The sequence below is a fragment of the Suncus etruscus genome, chromosome 10 (assembly GCF_024139225.1).
Source record: "Suncus etruscus isolate mSunEtr1 chromosome 10, mSunEtr1.pri.cur, whole genome shotgun sequence".
Lineage (NCBI taxonomy): Eukaryota > Metazoa > Chordata > Mammalia > Eulipotyphla > Soricidae > Suncus > Suncus etruscus.
The window spans coordinates 95,112,289-95,135,119 of NC_064857.1; the positions used below are offsets into that span (position 1 = coordinate 95,112,289).

A 22,831-nucleotide genomic window follows, 5' to 3' on the forward strand; every position below is an offset into this window, starting at 1 on the left:
TGATAGTTTTTATTTGTTTTGGGGGCCACACCTACACATCTGGCCATCAGGCCTCCCACTAAGTAAATATGAGCTCAGCACACTTTAGTATCTCCCTAACCTTTGGGATATCTTAAGTCTTGTGTGTAGACAGGGCAGGATACTCCTTTTCAGATCTGAACTAGGTTTGATGGCTTCCCTCAAGCAATGAAACCAGCCAGGTATCAAAAAATTTAGTATATGCTATATACCTATTTGTAAATCTCTAAAACTGGAAAAAGCTATAGAAACTGTGAATTTATTAACTGGAGCTAAGATAAGAGAGCAGAGATAAACTGCAAACATTTCAGGCAGGTGAGGTGATAGAATTATTCTAAAATTTATGGTAGTTTCAAAGGATAATTTATTAAAAATGAGTCCATTGTATATTTATACAACCACAAACAAAAAAGCCATTTAAAAGTTGAGAAGAGGGCCCGGAGAGATAGCACAACGACGTTTGCCTTACAAACAGCCGATCCAGGACCAAAGGTGGTTGATTCGAATCCCGGTGTCCCATACGGTCCCCCATGCCTGCCAAGAGCTATTTCTGAGCAGACAGCCAGGAGTAACCCCTGAGCACCGCCAGGTGTGGCCCAAAAACCAAAAAATAAAAAAATAAGTTGAGAAGAGTTAAAAATAGGGGCCAGAGAGATAGCATGGAGGTAGGGCATGCCTTGCATGTAGAAGCACGGTGGTTTGAATCCTGGCATCCGATATGGTCCCCTGAGCCTGCCAGGAGCAATTTCTGAGCAGACAGCCAGGAGTAACCCCTGAGCATTGACCCAAAAACCAAAAACAAAAAAAAACAAAAAAAGGATCAGAGCAATAGGACAGAGGATAGGGTGTTTGTCTTGCACACTGCTGACCAGGGTTCAATCTCCCATATCCCATATGCTCCCGAGCCTGCCAGGAGTAATTTTTGAGCACAAGAGTAATACCTGAGCGTTGCCAAGTCTCTGTCTCTGTCTCTCTGTCTCTTCTCTCTCCTCTCTCTCTCTAAAGAATCACATTCTTCTTTTGGGGGGGGGGGGGGTTTACACCAAGAAGCACTAAGAAATCACTCCTGGCAGGCTCAGGGGACCATATGTGATACCAGAAATCTAATCTGGTCCTCCCTATGTTGGCAGCATGTAAGGCAAATGCCCTACTGCTGTGCTATAGCTCCAGCCCCTCTTCTTTTTTTTTTAAGAGAGGTTATAGGGAATGCTCCAAGACTAAATAAATATGTAACCAAAGCAAGTAGTTTCAATCCTTTCCAAGGACCTAAAGCCAAATCTGCAAGTTTTGTTGCAAATAGTCACATAGAATTAGTACTAGGTTTATCTGCATGACAAACCCCTCACTCTTACCCTGAGAAACATCTTAATTTTGCAAGTAGCTTGTCCACCCTTTCTAACATAAAAACTTTCCAATTTGAGCAAGGCCCTAGAAGTTCCTTTGTACTTGTTAGATGATTTTCATGAACCACTTTAAAAAGTCAATTAGATCTGTAAATTAATTCTAATTTTGTAAACTATGATGGATTAAACAAAAAGTAACTGAAACTGTTCTAAGAGAGTTCCTGAAGATAAAAAGAATGGACAGAGAGAATCCTTATTTTAATTAAATCACCCTTATACAGTTGCAAAGTTGTTCATGATTGAGTTTCAGACATATAGTGTTCGAATACCTGTCTCTTCACCAGTGTACATTCCCCACCACCAATTGGACAGGGAAAATCTTTAGAGAAATAGCTATGACAATATCCCAAAGAACTGATGAAAAACATCAACTGAAGAGTCTAAGAGCAAAAGTCCAAAGATTGGGGCTGGAGAGATAGCATGGAGGTAAGGCGTTTGCCTTTCATGCAAGAGGTCATCGGTTCGAATCCCAGCGTCCCATATGGTCCCCCGTGCCTGCCAGGAGCAATTTCTGAGCATGGAGCCAGGAGTAACCCCTGAGCACTGCCGGGTGTGACCCAAAAACCACAAAAAAAAAAAAAAAAAAAAAAAAAAAAAGTCCAAAGACCGTTTAAAAAAAAAGGTGGCCCAAAGCACAGCAGGTAAGGAATTTGCCTTACATGCGGCCAACCCAGGTTCAATCTTCAGCAACCCACATGGTCCCAAGCCTGCCAGGAGTCATTTCTTTTTTTTTTTTTTTTTTTTTTTGGTTTTTGGGTCTCACCCGGCAGTGCTCAGGAGTTACTCCTGGCTCCATGCTCAGAAGTCGCTCCTGGCGAGCACGGGGGACCATATGGGACGCCGGGATTCGAACCGATGACCTTTTGCATGAGAGGCAAACGCCTTACCTCCATGCTATCTCTCCGGCCCCCAGGAGTCATTTCTAAGAGCAAAACCAGGAGTAACCCTGACCATCACTGGCTGTGGCCCAAAAACATAAAAGTAAAACAAAAACAACAAAAAGCCCCCCTATAATTTGACAGTATTGGTGAAACTGTTACGTGACGGTAATGCCTGGGGGAAGACAACACTCGGCCTAGGTTCAGGCTCTTGTCTTTTTACGTGGAAAAAAAAAAACAAGAACATGATTAGACAGACATATTGTAAGTTAAGTAGCTTTACTTACTTAGGAAGAGCGAAGACAAGAGGAAACGGCATAAAGGAAAAGAAAGGAATCATATACCCCAAGATAGAATATGAGTAATTCCAGAATGGAATGCACACTACTTGCTTTGCAAGTTCATTTTAGAGGGTTTTTCCCAACTGCTCTTTGTTAGGGCTTTCCATGCAGATAAAATGGTTGGTGAGTCATTTTCAGGGGGAGAGAATGGGATTCTTTCAGCTTCTAGTTCCTGCTAAGGTTTCCTTTCCTGGGGAGGTGGTTGGGTGCCAAGCCTTAAGATCTGTAGATGGGGGCCGGAGAGATAGCATAGAGGTAAGGCGTTTGCCTTTCATGCAGAAGGTCATCGGTTCTAATCCCGGCGTCCCATATGGTCCCCCGTGCCTGCCAGGAGCAACTTCTGAGCATGGAGCCAGGAGTAACCCCTGAGCACTGCCGGGTGTGACCCAAAAACCACAAAAAAAAAAAAAAAAAAGATCTGTAGATGGCAAAAGGCAGGTGATAGATCGCTTCCAGGATCTCACTGCCAGGGAACCCACCCTGTCTCATATTTTCACAACATGAAAGAAAACAAAAATAACTTAAAAATACAGCTAAACAAAAAAAAATATTTTTAAAAAATACAGCTAAACTTAGAAGAACATGGTCTTCTATTGTGCCCTCTACTTACAACAAAATCTTTTCTTTTTTTTCTTTTTTTTTTTTGGTTTTTGGGCCACACCGGCGATGCTCAGGGGTGACTCCTGGCTGTCTACTCAGAAATAGCTCCTGGCAGGCACAGGGGACCATATGAAACACCGGGATTCGAACCAACCACCTTAGGTCCTGGATCGGCTGATTGCAAGGCAAACACCGATGTGCTATCTCTCCAGGCCCAACAAAATCTACTTTCTAGAAGACAGTGATTGTTTATAAACTGCTTCTTACAACTAAGAATATCAAAGTGCACAAGGGGGCTCTTAGGCTGTCATAATATTAGGGAGGTCACACCTGAGATTTGCTGCTTCTACAAATATCCTCAGGATCACAGACTGCGCATGGGGCAGGTAGTACCAGCTAACACAGGAATACACCACTTTCGGCAGCATGCACAGCATTCAAGGCAAAGGCCCTACCCACAGTACTATCCTGCTGTGTAATCACTCTGGCACCCAACACTGAATTTATAGTTTCCCATTCCACAATACATTTTACTAAAAGGTCACTTTTTTTTTTTTTTTTTTTTTTTTTGGTTTTTCAGACCACTCTCATTTGATGCTCAGGGGTTACTCCTGGCTAAGTGCTCAGAAATTGCCCCGGGCTTGGGGGGACCATATGGGATGCGGGGGGGGGGGGGGATCGAAATTCGGTCCTTCCTTGGCTAGCACTTGCAAGGCAGACACCTTACCTCTAGCGCCACCTCGCCGGCCCCTAAAGGTCACATTTTTTAAGAGTTGTCCAAAAACAGCAGACATGGTATTCTTTGCAAATCTTTTGCCCAAAGTACACATAAAAGCAACTTTAAGTAGTAAAGGATGTGTATGTCAGGTAATGCTCTAAACATTTAAAATGCATTAACTCATGCTATGCTGATAGCAATCCTAATCACAGGAATTCTATAAACTGACAACATTTGCACACTAGACACAGAAGTTATGAACAGCTAAAGTTGCACAGCTAATTGCATGCCCTGACTCCAAAGCCTCTACTGACTTTTAAGAGATATTTAAAACAGGGGCCGGGCGGTGGCGCTAAAGGTAAGGTGCCTGCCTTGCCTGCGCTAACCTTGGACGGACCGCGGTTCGATCCCCCGGTGTCCCATATGGTCCCCCAAGCCAGGAGCAACTTCTGAGCACATAGCCAGGAGTAACCCCTGAGCGTTACTGGGTGTGGCCCAAAAACCAAAAAAAAAAAAAAAAAAAAAAAAAAAAAAAAAAAAAAAAAAAAAAAGAGATATTTAAAACAAACATTTCAGGCCAGAGAGATACTGGAGTACATGCATTGCATACTAAAGGTCTGGATTGGATCCTCCACACCACATGGCCTGAGTAGCACCAGGAGTGCCTCTTGAGCATAGAACAGGAGCTGTCCCTTGAGCACCATTAAGTGTGGGTCAAACCCCTCCATTCCTGCCAATAATAAGCATTTCAAAGTCACTGCATTTCTCTCTCTCTCTCTCTCTCTCTCTCTCTCTCTCTCTCTCTCTCTCTCTCTCTCTCTCTCTCTCTCTCTCTCTCCCTCCACACGGTAAGAACTGAGTCCAGACACACACACACACACACACACACACACACACTGAGCCCAGAGACACAAACACACACACACACACACACACATTGAGCCCAGAACCACACATGCACACACAAAAGCATGCGCACGCCCAGAGGTAAGAAATTGAGCCCTTACACACACACACACACACACACACACACACACACACACACACACACACACACGCATGCGCACGCCCAGAGGTAAGAAATTGAGCCCATAGCCTCAAACATGCAAAAAAAAGCATGGATTCTACCACAATGTATCCAGCCCCCCCCCCCCCCCCCCCGATGATAACCTTTCTCCCACTTTCTTTTCATTGGGGGGAGGGGTTGGGCCACACCCGGTGACACTCAGGGGTTACACCTGGCTATGCACTCAGAAATGGATCCTGGTTTGGAGAACCATATAGGATGCCAGGGGATTGAACCACAGTCCATCCTGGGTCAGCCGCGTGCAAGGCAAACGCCCTACCACTGCTCTGGAGCTCTCTGCTCCAGCCTCCCTCCCACTTTCATTCACTGTTGGTGCTGATGCTGCACTAATGGTTGTCAAACAAGGCTTGACTGGGGGTTTCCCATCTATTTAGCCATAGTACTTGCTGGGAGATGACGTGGGTTCCAGGTTGCAGTGCTCATCAAGGTTGGTAATCCTTTTAGTTGTACCTGTACATGTACTCATCATGGGTAGCTGTTAGCTGCAGAAAGCGAGTTCTGATTGTAGTCACTATCATGCCCGTATACATGCTTCCAAGAGTCACAATTCCTTGTAGTGATGCTCATACAACTTCTAGTGCCTGCTAGGGTTTATACACTTTTGCTGTGATGACCACACACATGCATGACTATAGACAGCCACAACGTGAAGCACCAAAGATCGTGACTAGCAGAGATAGCAGCTCTTCAAAAAGGAAACCCGCCAGAGCTGAAGTGAGGCACTGTCTTGCACCAGATGTCCTGGGTTCGATCCAACATCCCATATAGCCCAACAGGAGTGATTCTTTTTGTCTGTTTTGTTTTTTGTTTTTAGGTCACACCCAGTGGCCTTCAGGGGTCACTCCTGGCTGAGTTCAAAAATTGGCCCTGGCAGGCACGGGGGACCATATGGGATGGCGGGATTTGAACCACCATCTGTCCTGGATGGGCTGAGTGCAAGGCAAACGCCCTACTGTGCTATCTTAGGAGTGATTCTTGAGTGCAAAGCAAGGAGGAAGCCCTGGGCACAGCCAGGAGTGGCTCAAAAAATATGCTGATATTTTTTCCTGAAATGAGGGTAAGGCTAATACTCTGGGAAACTCTACCTTTAATTGATGCGACCATCAATTTCCCAATGTCCATAAAAAAAAATGCAATGTTTCACTATATAATCAACATATCTTACTTTAATGTAATACAGGCATTTAAGAAGTTTCATGAAATGGTTATATCTCACTTTCTTCCAAGAAAATTAGGCATAAAGTTTATGACGATTCTGCAGTGAACTGTAGAATAGAGTTATACTCTGCAAGAGAAATATGCAAAAAAAATTTTTTAGGTTTTTTGTGGGGGATATATCCTAAAGTGCTCAGGGCTTACTCATGGCACTCCTGCACTCAGGGATCACTCCTGGTGGAATTGGGGTACCATATGGGATTCTGTGAATTAAACCCAGGAGAGAGCACGCAAGGCAAGCTCCCTACTCACTGTACTACTGCTCTGGCCAACACAATTATTATTATTTTTTTTTTTTTTAGTTTTGAGGTAGCAAAGCAAACAAAAGTTAGGTTTTTTTTTTTTTGCTTTTTTTTTTTTTTTTTTTTTTGGTAAAAGGTTGGACTTGGGAAAACGGGAGTGGGCAAAGTGACAGTGGAGCTGGTAGGGTTCTTGTACATGGCTAATATAAATTCTATCCCTGATATCCTGGCATCCAGGATTCACCAGGAGTCATTCCTGAGCCCAGAGTCAGGAGTAAGCCCTGAGTACTACCAGATGGGACCCCAAAACCAAAAATAAACATTATTTTTAGGGCCAGAGCAGTGACACCTTGCATGCACTGACCTAAGACAGATTTCTGAGCGCATAGCCAGGGGTAACCCCTGACCATTACTGAGTGTGGCCCAAAAACCAAAAATAAATTAAATTTTTTTTATGGTTTCTGGACCACACCGGGCGGTGCTCAGGGGTTACTCCTGGCTATCTGCTCAGAAATAGCTCCTGGCAGGCACGGGGACCATATGGGACACCGGGATTCGAACCAACCACTTTAGGTCCTGAGTTGGCTGCTTGCACAGCAAACGCTGCTGTGCTATCTCTCCGGCCCAATAAATAAAATTTTTTAAAGAATGTAACAACAAAAACCTAAAGAAATCCTAGCGAGAGAACATGTGCCTAGCTTTTGTTTAAAACAATCTTTTCTATAAACTTGAAATATGCTTTAGATGCATTTAGTAACCACTTTCATATTTTGAGAATATAAAACTAATCAGAACAGTGGGTAGGGTGCTTGCCTTGCATGTGATAAACATAGCTTCATTATCTGACATTCTATGTGGTCCTTAGGGCACTGCCTGGAGCAATTGCTAAATAGAGTCAGGAGTAGGGTTACTCTTGGCACTTCCCCCAAAAAACCAACATAAAACAAAACCATACTCAAAATAGAAATGTTCTTGAAAAAAAAGAAACTCTGAGCTTATTAAAAATCTATTCACAAATTTCATTTTATCTTTGTTGTTAAAAAAAAAAGTTCAGGGGCCAGAGCAGTGGTGCAAGCAGTAGGGCATTTGCCTTGAACGCGCTAACCTAGGGCGAACCACCGTTCAAGTCCTCAGGATCCCATATGGTCCTCCAAGGCAGGAGCGATTTCTAACCTCAGAGCCAGGAGTAAATAAATAGGTTCAAGCAACATGGATTTCTTTGTGGTCATTTCTCACCATTATCAGGAGAAATTTCTCAAGCAGGAAATTTTAATTTGAAGTTATTTACCACTGTATAATTTTATATTTCAAAATTATCTTTTTTTTTTTTTTTTTTTTGGTTTTTGGGCCACACCCGGTAACGCTCAGGGGTTACTCCTGGCTATGCGCTCAGAAGTTGCTCCTGGCTTGGGGGACCATATGGGACACCGGGGGATCGAACCGCGGTCCGTCCAAGGATAGCGCAGGCAAGGCAGGCACCTTACCTTTAGCGCCACCGCCCGGCCCAAAAATTATCTTTTGATTAAAGAAAAATAATGAGGAGGCCGGAGAGATAGCATAGAGGTAAGGCATTTGCCTTGCATGCAGAAGATTCGAATCCCAGCATCCCATGTGGTCCCCCGAGCCAGCCAGGAGCGATTTCTGAGCATGGAACCAGGAGTAACCCCTGAGCGCTGCCGGGTGTGATCGAAAAATTAAAAAAAAAAAAAAAAAAAAAAGAGGTTTGGTATGGGGCTGGAGCAGTGGCGCTAGAGGTAAAGCCTATGCCTTGCACATGCTAGCCTAGGTCGGACTGTGGTTCAATCCCCCAGCATCCCATATGGTCCCCCCCAAGCCAGGAGCGATTTCTAAGCACATAGCCAGGAGTAACCCCCGAGTGTCAGCAGCTGTAGTCCAAGTAAGACAAACAAAAGGTTTGGTGGGTCCAGAGTAATATCACAGCAGTAGGACATTTGCTTTGTATTCAGCCTACCTAGGACAGACCCAGGTTTGATCCCTGGAATCCCATATGGTCCCCAGAGCCTGCCAGGAGCAATTTCTGAGGGCAGAGTCAGGAGTAACCCTTGAGCACTGCCGAATGTGGCTCCAAAACAAAACAAAACAAAACAAAACAAAACAAAAAAAAGGAAAGAAAATAAAAGAAAAAAGATAAAGGTTTGGAGAAATAACAGGCTAAGGAATTTATTTGCCTTGCATGCAGCTGACATCTAGCTCAGTTCCCATTTACTTCTCTGAGCACCTCAAGGAGTGCCAGTTGTGGCCCCCAAGAAAAAGAGTTGTACCAGTTATTCCATAATAACCTCAAATCTTTCACTGTAGTTTTTTTTTTTTGGGGGGGGGTCACACCCGGCAACGCTCAGGGGGTACTCCTGGCTCCATGCTTAGAAATCGCTCCTGGCAGACTCGGCGGACCATATGGGATGCCGGGATTCAAACCAATGACCTTCTGCATGAAAGGCAAATTCTCCAGCCCCTCACTGTAGTTTTTAATTCCCAAATAGGTCCTAAACTGTAACAAAAGTTTTGCCGAGGGGCCAGGAAGGTGGCGCTAGAGGTAAGGTGTCTGCCTTGCAAGCGCAGTTATATCCCCCAGCGTCCCATATGGTCCCCCCAAGCCAGGGGCGATTTCTGAGCGCATAGCCAGGAGTAACCCCTGAGCGTCAAACGGGTGTGGCCCAAAAAAAAAAAAAAAAGTTTTGCCGAAATTCTAACTCCAAAAAATAGATTTGTGAGTACAGGGCCAAAGCAATGCTATAGAAAGTGGGGCATAAGCCTTGCACGAGGCTAACCCAGGTTAGATCCCCTGCATTCCACACAGTCCCCTGAGCCAGGAGTTAGCCCTGAGCACAGTTCCAGGAGTATGCCCTGAGTACCACTGGGTATGGTCCTGAGAATAAAAACAACCAAGAAGGGGCCGGGCGGTGGCCCTGGAGGTAAGGTGCCTGCCTTGCCTGTGCTAGCCTAGGACGGACCGCGGTTCGATCCCCCGGCATCCCATATGGTCCCCCAAGCCAGGAGCGACTTCTGAGCGCATAGCCAGGAGTAACCCCTGAGTGTCACCGGGTGTGGCCCAAAAACCAAAAAAAAAAACAAAACAAAAACAACCAAGAAAATTTTGTGACTACAGATATGCAAAAGTACTATAATGTTTTAAGACTATCTCTTGGGGTCAGAGAGACAGCATGGAGGAAAAGCGTTTGCCTTGCATGCAGAAGGTCAGTGGTTCAAATCCCAGCATCCCATATGGTCCCGAGCCTGCCAGCAGCCATTTCTAAGCATAGAGCCAGGAGTAACCCGAGTGCTGCCGGGTGTGACCCAAAAACCAAAAAATAAAAATAAAAAGACTATCTATCTCTCTTTTTTTAATAGCTCCTGGCAGGCACGGGGGACCATATGGGACACCGGGATTCGAACCAACCACCTTTGGTCCTGGATCGGCTGCTTGCAAGGCAAACGCCACTGTGCTATCTCTCTGGGCCCAAAAGACTATCTCTTATGGCATCTACTTAAGCTGCTCACAATCATTCCTGACTGCAAGGATTCTTTCTCACTGTATCACAGAAAGTATAAATATGTTCCAAACTCCAGCATTTTTGTATATGCCCTTCATTTTTTCTAATATTAATATTAATAAATCACATGTCCAGGCTCATAAGTCTAGGGTGAGGAGACAGTTCAATAGGCTGAACACATACTTTGTAGACAGGAAGCCCAGATTCAATCCCCAGCACTGCATGGTCCCTCAGTATTTCTAGAAGACATACTCAAACAGAAATGGGAGTAGCTCCTTGGCAAAGGCATGGCCCCAAAACAAACAAAAATCACAAATTCTTCAAAACATTTAAAAAAAAAAAAAAAAGGAAAACTCAGTTTCTGCTGTCACCAGGTACCCTATCAAAGGTGGACACATACATATAAATTCCAAATGGTAGTTGTCTCGTTCGCTAAAGCTGCTTTACCAAAATTCTGCCAAGAGGTGGCACCCTATACACATAAATCTGAAAAGTTCTAATTGCCATAGCTCAACGTTGAAACTATAATTAAAGAATGTTAGTGGGCCGGGCTGTGGAACTAGAGGTAAGGTGCCTGCCTTGCCTGCGCTAGCCTTGGACGGACCGTGGTTCGATCCCCCGGCATCCCATATGGTCCCCCAATCCAGAGCAACTTCTGAGCGCATGGCCAGGAGTAACCCCTGAGCATCACCGGGTGTGGCCCAAAAACAAAACAAAAAACAAACGAACAAACAAAAAAAGCACAGATTGAGACTGAGAACTCAATGATAGAATGCATTTATTGCATATATGAGGTCCAGAGTTTTATCTTGGAAGGAAGAAATGGAAGAGTGAGAGAGGGAGAAAAGAGAGGAGAGAGAGGAGGGGAAGGAGGGGAAGGAGGTGAAGGGAGGAGGGAAAGAGAGATGCTTTTGTGATTGCTTTTGGTTATTGAGCCACACCTGGAAGTGCTCAGAGGTTACTCCTGGCTATGATCAAATATCATTCCCAATGGACACAAGAGAACCATATGGGATACCTGGTATCTAACCTGGGTTGGCTGCATGCAAGACAATCACCCTCCTGCTCACTGTACTATCTTTCAGACTAGGATTCTAGGGGCCAGGAGATAGCTCAGATGACTACTGTGGAGCTTTCTCTGCATGCTGGAGACATAGCTCACCTCCACACCACCAATTGGTCCTCCTAAAAACTGCCAGGAAGGACCCCCCCCAAATAGCATGCCCAGAGTAGCCCCAAAACAAATAGAAAAGATCCAGTTCAGTTGATTATCTAGGAAACTTAAAAGTCAGTTTCTGTACCTTAGCTTCTTTACCTATAAAATAGGGTAACAGCCCATTTCTAAAAAGCTCTGAAAGTGAGGCTCAGGGTGTTAAGGGCTTGTCTTGCATGTGGCTAAATCCCTGTTCAAGTACAGCAGCTGAGTGCGCCCCAAACCCTCATCTCCCTTCCCTCACTCACTCAAATAATTCAGCATTTTAGGCACAATGCTTGACAAACATATCCCAGCAATGTAACAAAATTGCAGGGATAGCAGCCAGTGGTAAATAATGCTCCTTTAAATGATATAAACCTGCCAACCACATCCTAGTCTAAAGAAACACTGGGATATCTTCTTGGCTAGATGCTGATGGGTCAGTATCCATGAAAAACTTAAAAATACTGCTGATAATGGGGCTGGAGAGATAGCATGGGGTAGGTCATTTGCCTTGCATGCAGGACAGTGGTTCGAATCCTGGCATCCCATATGATCCCCCGAGCCTTCCAGGAGTGATTTCTGAGCGTAGAGCCAGGAGTAATCTGAGTGCTGCCGGGTGTGATCCAAAAAACCAAAGAACAAAAAAAAAAACAAAAAAAAAAAAAACTGCTGATAAAATACTTCAAATAACATATATGGAAATATTGATTTTTACAGCTGAGTATACTGTACTGCTCTCTATATAACAGAAATATATTAACTGGAGGAGGGCACACCTGGTAGCGCTCAGGATTTACTCCTGGCTCTGTACTTAGATATTACTCCTTGTAGGCTCAGGGGACCATGTGGGATGCCGGGGACTGAATCCAGGACAGCTACATGCAAGGCAAATACCCTACCCACTGTGTTATCACTCTGGCCTCAAAATATATTAACTTTAAAAAGGAATTTCTAGCTAAGAAAGTTTGGATAAATAACACTACCAAGGAACAATCATTTATCTTCAGAACAAAACAAAAAGGAGAATTACAACTTAGCACAGAGGCAGGCAAAAATTGGACATAGTGGGGCCAAAGAGATAGCATGGAGTTAAGGCTTTGCCTTGCATGCAGAAGGACCACAGTTAGATCCCATAGCTGGTCTCCCGAGCCTGCCAGGAGCGATTTCTGAGCGTAGAGCCAGGAGTAACCCCTGAGCACTCCCAAGTATGACCCCCCAAAAAAAAAAACTAAGTAAATAAATAAAAGTTGGATGTAGTCTATACTTAAAAGAAACAGCAAAAAAAATTTTTGAAAGGTTTTCTAGGTTTTTAAGGTTTCACAACTACAAACAGCTAAAATTCCAATAAAAATTCTAGTCTTGGGGCCCGCGAGGTGGCACTAGAGGTAAGGTGTCTGCCTTGCAAGGTTTGATCCCCCGACATCCCACATGGTCCCCCCCAAGCCAGGAGCAATTTCTGAGCCCCTGGCCAGGAGTAACCCCTGAGCATTAAACGAGTGTGGCCAAAAAAAAAAAAAAATTCTAGTTTTAACCATGATGCAAGAACTTAAAATACTAAATTCAAGATAAGAGTAAACATAGAACAATGAAAAAATTCTAAAAACAAAAGTTATAAAAAGGAGTTCTACATATTAGATATTACTGTATTTTTCATACCATATGACACACTTCCCCTCCCCCCAAATGTGGTCCACACATTTCCCTCCCCCAAAAAAATACCACCTGTTGCAGAAGCCTGAGTATAGAAGAAGAGAGCATCTAAAAACTATGTGCTGGTCAGGTGTGACTTATAGAGCAAAAAATATGGTAATTGCTCAAACCCTCTGGCACCAAGGTATGGGATTCAACTGAATTCAAAAGCTGGTTTAGGGCCCGGAGAGATAGCACAGCAGTGTATACCTTGCAAGCAGCCCATCCAGGACCAAAGGTGGTTGGTTCGAATCCCGGTGTCCCATATGGTCCCCTGTGCCTGCCAGGAGCTATTTCTGAGCAGACAGCCAAGAGTAACCCCTGAGCACCGCTGGGTGTGGCCCAAAAACCAAAAAAAAAAAAAAAAGCCGGTTTAAAAAAAAAAAATTACGGGGAGGGGGGCAGGGAGGTGGCGCTAGAGGTAAGGTGTGTGCCTTGCAAGCACTAGCCAAGGAAGGACCGCGGTTCGATCCCCCCGCATCCAATATGGTCCCCCCAAGCCAGGGGCAATTTCTGAGCGCTTAGCCAGGAGTAACCCCTGAGCATCAAACAGGTGTGGCCCGAAAAACCAAAAAATAAATAAATAAAATAAAATAAAATAAAATAAAATAAAATAAAATAAAATAAAATACCAGGGCCGGAGAGATAGCATGGAGGTAAGGTATTTACCTTGCATGCAGAAGGATGTTGATTCGAATCCCAGCATCCCATAGGGTCCCCCAAGTCTGCCAGTAGTGATTTCTGAGCATAGAGCCAGAAGTAAGCCATGAGCACTGCCGGGTGTGACCCAAAAACAAAAAAAATAAAATAAATAAATAAATAATAATAAAATAATAAAATGAAATAAATAATAATAAAAATAATTAATTAATTAATTATTAAAATAAAATAAATAAAAATAAAATACCTGGACAGGTACTTTTTCCTGTGCACTAAAGACTGAATTTGGAATTTATTAGCTACACAGACTGTCGTAACAAATATCAACTAAGTGGCCCAAACAACCATTAATTTATTTATAATAGTTGTAGAAATTGAACTCAAGAGCATAGTATTGGTATTTGCGAGCACCCTCACCTCAGATTGCAGGTATGCTTCCTGGCATGGTGGAAAAAGGGCTGATTCTTAGAAATTTATTCTATTAAGGGCAATGACCTTATCACTTCAGAGTCCTATACTGATAACCCCAGTGGATCCTAATTATCCCCCAAAACCCCATTTTTCAGAGGGGACAGAAATAAGTTAGATATTTAATATGGTTGGACAAAAACACTCAGTCCTTAACTTTTTTTTTTGTTTGTTTTTGTTTTGGGGCCACACCCAGAGGTGCTCAGGGGTTACTCCTGGCTGTCTGCTCAGAAATAGCTCCTGGCAGGCAGGGGGACCATATGGGACACCGGGATTCGAACCAACCACCTTTGGTCCTGGATCGGCTGCTTGCAAGGCAAACGCCGCTGTGCTACCTCTCCGGGCCCAGTCCTTAACTATTTTAACAAAAGGGCAGGAGAGAGTACAGCAGGTAAGGCCTTGCCTTGCACATAGTCGACCAGGGTTCAATCTCTGACACCCCATATTGTCCCCTGAGGCCACCAGGACTGATTCCTGAGTGAGGGAGAGGCCCCTAAACACTGCCAGGTATGCATCCTCCTCCCCAAGTAGTGGTATTACTCTGAATTCAGAGGACAGGAACAGAACTCATAGTCACTATAAGATAATATACAAAATACCTAGGACAGTTTCTTAGCTGTTTTCTGAGTGTGCTTCCTTCCTGTGGCGCCTCTTCCTACCACTTGACCTTCTAGTCTCATTCTATGCCCCATCCCACTTACACAATTCTCACCTGTGGCCCCTTGGACTATCCTAAGGGTCCATATGGTCCCCCACTGAGAATGCTGATCTAGGATACAACACTGGGAGTTCAACCAAAGGGCTGGAGCATATGTTCTGCATGCGGGAAGCTGGGCCATATCCAGCACCACATGGTTCTCTCCTTTCCTAGCCTCCCCCAGAATCACTGAGTGATTCCTACCCCAGAAAGAAACTAGGATGCAATCGAAAATTCTAAGACAAAGAAACAACTGTACTTAAGATTCAAAAGAAGACCACCAAACAGACGATTGTACAGAAAGATAGTACAGGGGTTAAGGTGTGTGCCTTGCATGTAGCAGATTTCAACTTGGTCTCTGGCACCACATAGTGCCATCTAGGCAGGATGTAGCCCTGGAGGCCCCACTTCTCACCCGCTCTGGTCCCCCAGCACTGCTTGGGTGGCTGAGTAGTAAAGTAAAATGCATGTGCTTCCCAGATCTCTCTCTCGTAAAAAAAGACACATTCTTAAGAAAATAAGGGGGAAAATTGCACAACTTTATTGACTATGATGGTCAATATTTAGGCTCTTCTGTCATGCTGAAGATGCCCCTACCTGGACACCTGCATCTCTACTCCCAGATATCCATGTAAGATTATACATGTAAAAATGCTGACTCACTGTACGAAAGATAGAGGTCAGAGAGATGACTCAAAAGGATGAGAATGAATGCAGAAGGCCCAGGCTCAATCCCTGACACTGGTGAGGTTCCCCTACTCCCCCATCAAGCACTATCTGGAGTGATACCTAAGCACTGAAACAGGACTAGGTTCACTCTAATTTTTTTTTAACCTTAACTGTCAACTTAGATCTCATTCATAAATACACATGCATCCCAAATACAATTATTCTTCTCTAAGCTTCTATTTGGCAAATCAATACCACTCTACCATTTATGATAGTAATCGGATTTGCTTAAATTATGAATAGTTACCAAAACTATTCTTTTACTTAGTCAATAAAACTATTTGGGTATAGTTAGAGGGGCATGGTAAGGGGCCACACTTTGAAGTGCTCAGGGGATGGCATCCATTACTAGGGGTGAAATTGAGATCAGCTACATGCAAAGCAAGCACCTTAGCCCCTATACTATTTTTCTGACCCCATAAATCACACTCAAAGATAAGGAAGATATTGAATCACATACCAAAAGGCCATTTACAGGTCTATCTTTTTATTCTGGTTCTTGTTTCTCCAGTCTCTTTTATTAAGTATTAGTCTGCAGCTCAGGAAACTTCCCTTCTATCATTCCCAACTTACTATATATCATCAGAGGAAGCAGAAAACACAGCCTACTAAATCTCACTTTGCACATATTTTTCAGTGAACTATGGGCTCAGTGTTGCAGTATTCCTGATGAGACTCTGACTCCACAGGTTTTTATTTTTTTCTTTCCATGAGAAACTCGGTATTTTAAAGGTTGTGTTTTCTATACAACTGATAGTTGGACAGTTTAGGTATCACACTTAGTATTAAAATGACCTCACGTTGTGTGGGGAAGATGTCAAATAGTTATGTCCCAAACTTTTTTTTTTTTTTGGGCCACACCCATTTGACACTCAGGGGTTTCTCCTGGCTATGTGCTCAGAAATCGCCCCTGGCTTGGGGGGACCATATGGGACGCCGGGGGATCGAACCGCAGTCCTTCCTTGGCTAGCGCTTGCAAGGCAGACACCTTACCTCCAGCGCCACCTACCCGGCCCCATGTCCCAAACTTTAATTCTAGCATTGTTATTGTTTTGTTGAACTACACCTGACACTGCTCAGGGCTTACTCTTGGTTCTACTCAGGAACCACTCCTGACAAGACTCCATCGGTGGTACCGGACATCAAGCTCTGGGTCAGTAGAACTGCCCATTGTACTATCTCTCCAATCCATTCCTAGTATTGTTCTTGAGGTGACATATAGAAAAGATTATCATCTGCTTTTTACAGAGGAGAGGATACAGTGATAGTCATTGAAGAGGGTAAGGTGGCAAAGATATTTAGGTGAGAATCATATCTGCCAACTTTAAAGTTAATCTGCTTACCTCCAGATCAAAAGGCCAATAAACTTTTTTTGTTGTTGTTTTTGTTTTGGGTCACACCTGGCAGTGCTCAGGGGTTACTCCTGGCTCTATGCTCAGAAATCGCTCCTGGCAGGTTCGGGACCATATGGGACACCGGGATTCGAACTACTGACCTTCTGCATGAGAGGCAAATGCCTTACCTCCGTGCTATATCTCCCCTTACCTCCGTGCTATATCTCCGGCCCCCAATAAACTTCTAAATAATCTAAATGGTTAAGTAAATTAAGGTCCAAAGACAGAATTTACAATACTAAGCACATGCTTTGTAAGCAGGAGATTGATCTCTAATACCACTATGTATGGTCTAAAAACAAGCAAACAAACAAACCTAATACAAATCCCCCCCCCCCATAAGTTAAAGGTCAGAGTAATTTTCTGGCTACCTAGAATCATTTTCCAAGTCCAAAATGAACAGAATTAGTCTCATTAAAATACCCAAAAATACTAATTCAGGGGGCAGAGTGATAGTACACTGGCTAAGCACTTGCCTTGTGCATAGCCTACTTAGGTTCAGTCTCCAGCATCCCATACGGTCCGCCATGGAATGTCATAAGAGTTCACTACTGGCAGTGCTCAGAGGAACAGGCAGTACTGGATATCTAACATGAGCCTCTAGCTTTTAAGAATCAGTTCACGTAAGTGATTCTGTTTTAATCCCCAAAAATAGTGAAAGGATGCTCCCATTCTAAATTTACCTTAATCACACAGAATTTTGTCTCCAAGTACCAAACTTAAAAGGAGGGGGATAGGGACAGTTAAAAGGGCTACAGAACATGCCACATGTGAAAAGCCCTGTTTTCATCCTCTCAGCCTCCGAGTCTGCCTGCCTGTCTGTCTGTCTGTCTGCTTCTCTCTCTCCCCTCTCTCCCCCTCAAATTTAAGCCTTATAAACAACACCAGGTGTGACCCCCCCCAAACAAAAATAAAACGAATACTTGCTATCAACTCTTCTTTTTTTTTTTTTTTTTTTTTTTGTGGTTTTTGGGTCACACCCGGCAGTGCTCAGGGGTTATTTCTGGCTCCAGGCTCAGAAATTGCTCCTGGCAGGCACAGGGGACCATATGGGGCGCCGGGATTCGAACTGATGACCTCCTGCATGAAAGGCAAACGCCTTACCTCCACGCTATCTCTCCGGCCCCCACTTGCTATCAACTCTTTTTATAACTCTCTTTTCAGCTTAAATACTCACCAAGTCATCCTCCATATTTTTTTCTTATGTGAATTCCCCAAAATCTCCAAAATAAGATCCAAATTCATCTATTCCTCTGCATGCTGTACTCAAAATACTGGCCCTAGGACCAGAGAGAGTATAGAAGTAAAGGTGCCTGTTAGTTCAAATCCCATGCACCACATACAGTCCCTGAACTCTACCAGGAGTAATCTCTGAGCAGAGCCAAGAGTAAGCCCTAAGTCCCCTGGTACTGGCCCAAAAATCAAAACCCAAAGAAAACAAACCAAAAGATTGACCTTTCCTACCAACTGCACCATGTACAGTTGTACCATCACCTTATTTTATCCCATAATCCCTACTCGTTTAAAACTATGTATGGGGGAGGGGCAGTTTTTTGAAAAAACCCAAGAGCTGGAGTACATGCTATGTGTGTGAGTCCTGGCTTTAATACCCATCACTGCAAGGCCCCCCTAAGAACCTCCAATAGCAACCCTCTCCCACCATCCTAATACCACAGAGTGCTGTTCAAAATCCCTAACATTAAATTTAAAACTATGTACACTAAGTATTTGCACAACCATTCCCAAAATAAACCAAGATGTTTTTCTTTTCTAAAGTTCAGTTCTCTAGTCTAAAAGCAAACTACTGGGGCTGGAGAGACAGCACAGCGCTCACTTTGCCTGGCTTCGGTTTGATACTCCGCAACCCATATGGTCCCCTGAGCACCACCAGAGGTAATTCCTGAATGCAGAGGCAGGAATACACTCTGAGCATCTCTGATGTGACCCAAAAAACTGGAGAAAAAATCAACACATAAGCTACATAATTCACATAATTCAACACCCTACTTGTAGGCTAATTCTAATCCCGACTGACTTTAACAAGATCCACATTTCCTTTTTTTTTGTTTTGTTTTTTATTTTGAGAAATGCTCAGGATACCATGAAGCTTGAATCCCAGTGTCCTGCATGCAAAGTATTACATAATTCAGCTTACTGAGTCACCTCTGCTGACCAAAAATCATCGTTCCTCACTCTCAGCTTCTTTGCAAACCTATCTAAGTCTTTCTCCCTTGAAAATCACCATTATTATTCCAGTTATCTATGCAACAGTATCCTTTTATTTTTTGTCTATGCTAGTAAATATCAGTATCTGCAACAAAGTAGACACCAAATGCTTTATAAAGTAAAAATGTCTCCCATTGATAACTGAAAGGAAATCTCTTACAAATAACTAACTAGAATGTGAACTATTTTAATGTGGGAAAGCTGTCTAACACATCTTGCCCACTCCTGACCCTGGAAATATATTCAACAGTGAGCAACTTCCAAATAAATTAAATAAATATTTCCAGTAGCTTCAGTAAGGTCATTTTGAGACAAAATTGTATTTTATTCTAGTTTTTAAATTCTCATTTCTTGTTATTTTGTTTTATATTACCTTTTGATTGATTGGTTTTAAAGTTTTCTGAAAGGTGAACTTTTCAGTGTTTATCTGGAAGTTGAGGAGACTCAACAAATTCATACTATAGAAAAGAGTCTTTTTAGGGTAACCGTAAGGTTGCAATGTAACTGAATTGAAAATCTTGAAAAACTTCCATACCAGCTAGAAGCAATGAAAAAAAAAATTGCGCCTCATTTTTTTTTTCTTTTTCTTTCCACCTCTGCTGCAGATACTTACTAGCTAGCGCCTTACGCATGGTAAGACAAGTGTTCTTACATCCCGAACTACAGAGCTACCTTCCTGCCTTAGTTTCAAATTTTTCAAGTGAGAATTTCTCTGGTAGGATCAACATATTTAAAGCATAAAGCAATAGTGAGTTCAGACTCTATGCTAAGAATAAGTGGGCCAGGAGAGAGAGCACAGCAGCGTTTGCCTTGCAAGCAGCAGATCAAGGACCAAAGGTGGTTGCTTTGAATCCCGGTGTCTCATATGGTCCCCTGTGCCTGCCAGGAGCTATTTCTGAGCAGACAGCCAGGAGTAACTCCTTAGCATCGCGGGGTGTGACCCAACCCCCCCCCCAAAAAAAAGTGACAGCTTGTGTACACAAACCAGAGTTCGGGGAGTACATCTACCATTTTAAAATCGGGCATGAATGAAAAGCAACAGAAACAAGAGAAATTTAGATTCCACTCAAACTACTGAAAGTTCCAAAAGATAAGAAGACATTAAGATAACCAGTGGAGGGGCCGGAGAGATAGCCTGGAGGTAAGGCGTTTGCCTTGCATGCAAAAGGACGGTGGTTCGAATCCCAGCATCCCATAGGGTTCCCCGAGCCTGCCAGGAGCGATTTCTGAGCGTAGAGCCAGGAGTAAGACTGAGTGCTGCCGGGTGTGACCCAAAAACCAAGAGAAAAAAAAGATAACCGGTTGAACTTAAATACAACACCTGGGGCTAAAGACTTCCAGGACAGACTTAAAGACTGGCAACTACCTCGAGCACAGTCAATGGCAGCGAATTGTACTACCTATAAAGGAAAAGTCTGCAGAGGAGTGAAGTGAGCTGATTCAAAGCGTCTCTCCAAATAAAATACGTTCGATTCAGACGCCCCACAACCAACGGCGAGGAGACGGGAGAACGAGGGAGACTCGCAAAACACGTCTCGTACTGAGACGTGAAAGTTCAGCGGGGCCGCTGGAGGGACTTAAACCGTTTGCGGAGTGAGAAACTGCGGCGCGCCATCGCCGCACGTCGGTCCCCACGGGCGCGCGTGAGAGCCGCGGGACCTGCGCGCAGCCTCCGCGGAGACCCGCTCGGCGCCGCGGCGGGGTTGTGCGCGACGCTCGCGACCGTCTTCCCACGCGAGCCGAGTCGTGTTCGGGAGACGCTTGGCTTTCGGAAGGGCGCAGAAGCCGGCAGCCCCGGCAAAGCCCCGCGCGCGTCCGTCCCCGCCGGGCTCCTTCCCGGGGCTCGGCAGGGCGAACGGGCGGGAGCGGGAGCGCGGCCACGGCGTCGTGCGGCACGGGTCCGAGCCAGGCCCCCGCCCTCCGCCGGGCCGCCGGCCCCCGGGACGCACGGAGGACGCGGGGCCTCGGCCGCCGAGCCGGCGCAGCCGCGCCCGGGAGCGACCCGGGCGGCCCGAGGCCCTTCCCCGGCGGAGCCCGCGACGCCGCCCGCCGCCCGCGCCTACCATCCTCGTCACGCGGCGGGCTCCTCCGCAAGGGCAGCGGCTCCACCTCCTCGCCCGCCGCGGCCCGCAGCCATCGATCGGGGCGCGTCTCGGGAGGCGGCGGCGGCGGCCGCCGGAGCGGGGCAGCCCGGGGGGACGCGCTCGCAGGCGACTCGGCTCCGGCGCTAGCAGCAGCGGCAGCAGCAGAAGCCGAGTCTTTCATAATTGTGCGACCAGCGCCGCCGGGGGACTGGCCTCAGGGACGCGCGCGCCCGCCCGCCGCGCCGCTCCGCCCCCGCCGCCGCCTCCGCCTCCGCCGCCCGCGACGCCGCTCAGGGCCGGCCACGTGACCGCGGGCGCGCCGTGTGCGTCGCGTCCCGTCCCGTCGCGTCGGGTCACGTGAGGGCGCGCGCTCCCGAGGCGCGCGGCCGGGCGCGAGTCGGCGTTCCCCGCCCCACCCCCCGAGCCCCGCCCTCGCCCGCCCCCGCCCGCCCCGGCCTCGCCGCCACCTCCGGGCTCTGGGAAAGGCGGGGCTGGAGACGAGCCGCGTGGAGGGTCACGTGACGTGTGACGGACACACGCGCGCGCCCCGCCTCGCGCACGCGCCGGCCACGAGCGCCCCGCCCCCGCCCGCCCCGAAGCCGAGACGAGGCGGAGCTGGGGCGGACCACGTGACGGGCGCGTGCGCGAGGAGGCGGGGCGGCGGGCGAAAGCCTTTCCCTCAGGGCTCCCCGGGAAGCCCAGGCCGCTCCCTGCCGCGCTGGCCTGGAGCCCTTTCTCGAAAGGAGAGCGGGGCGTCCTAAACGACGGCGTCCTAAACGCAGGGCAAAGCGGAGAGCCTCGAGGAACCCCTGAGTGCTGCCGGGTGCCACCCACCCCCCAAAAAAAGAATTCTGACTGTCGGGGCCCGAATCGAGTTCTTCCCGCGGCTCTCGGGCCTTCCCGCAGCCCCTCCTGCCTTCCCCTTCCCGGTGCGCCCGGCCCTGCCCCGCCCTCCCTCCGGAGGCGTCCGCGCAGACTCGCTCACGCGCCACCTTGATCAGGTTGATTCCTGGCTGGCCCGCCCTGAGCTCCGTCTGGCCTCGCACTCGGTCACACTAGGCTCGCCTCGACCACAAGCCTCGCAGTCACAGCAGCCCAGGTGGGCTCTTAACGACAGTTGGCCAACTTTGCTTTTCCAAGGCCGCCTTCCTCCTTCCGAAAGACATTAAGCTCTTCCCTCTGCTCCTCTGATCTGTCCTTTCCTTTAAAACATAAAAGGAAAAAGTCAGGGCCCGGAGAGATAGCACAGTGGTGTTTGCCTTGCAAGCAGCCGATCCAGGACCAAAGGTGGTTGGTTCGAATCCCGGCGTCCCATATGGTCCCCCGTGCCTGCCAGGAGCTATTTCTGAGCAGACAGCCAGGAGTAACCCCTGAGCACAGCCGGGTGTGGCCCAAAAACCAAAAACCAACAAAAAAAAAAGGAAAAAGTCAACATCATTAGGATCCCGACACAGCGGTAGAGGTGGCACAGCGTGTTTGTCTTGCCTATGGCAGACCTGGGTTTGATCCCTGGCATCCCAGAGGGTTCCCCAAGTCTGGCAGAGCCAGAAGGAATCCCTGAGCACAGCCCCGCGTGGCCCAGAACCAATAAATAAGTGAAAGGAGTCAGTACAGTATAACCTTAATATACTCAGCTGTACAATTTGGCAAGTGTTCACATTTTCTTTGAGTA

General features: G+C 46.2%; 1 protein-coding gene across 1 annotated transcript in view; it reads right to left on the minus strand.

The window, feature by feature from the left end:
* TRPM7 (transient receptor potential cation channel subfamily M member 7) overlaps positions 1–21,326 on the minus strand; it is a 125,283-nt gene extending 103,957 nt beyond the window's left edge. The window contains exon 1 of the mRNA XM_049781432.1: positions 21,139–21,326. Coding sequence (XP_049637389.1) covers positions 21,139–21,141 — 3 coding nt within the window. The 5' untranslated portion in view covers positions 21,142–21,326. The remainder of the gene's footprint in view (positions 1–21,138) is intronic.
* Positions 21,327–22,831: the final 1,505 nt, after the last annotated feature.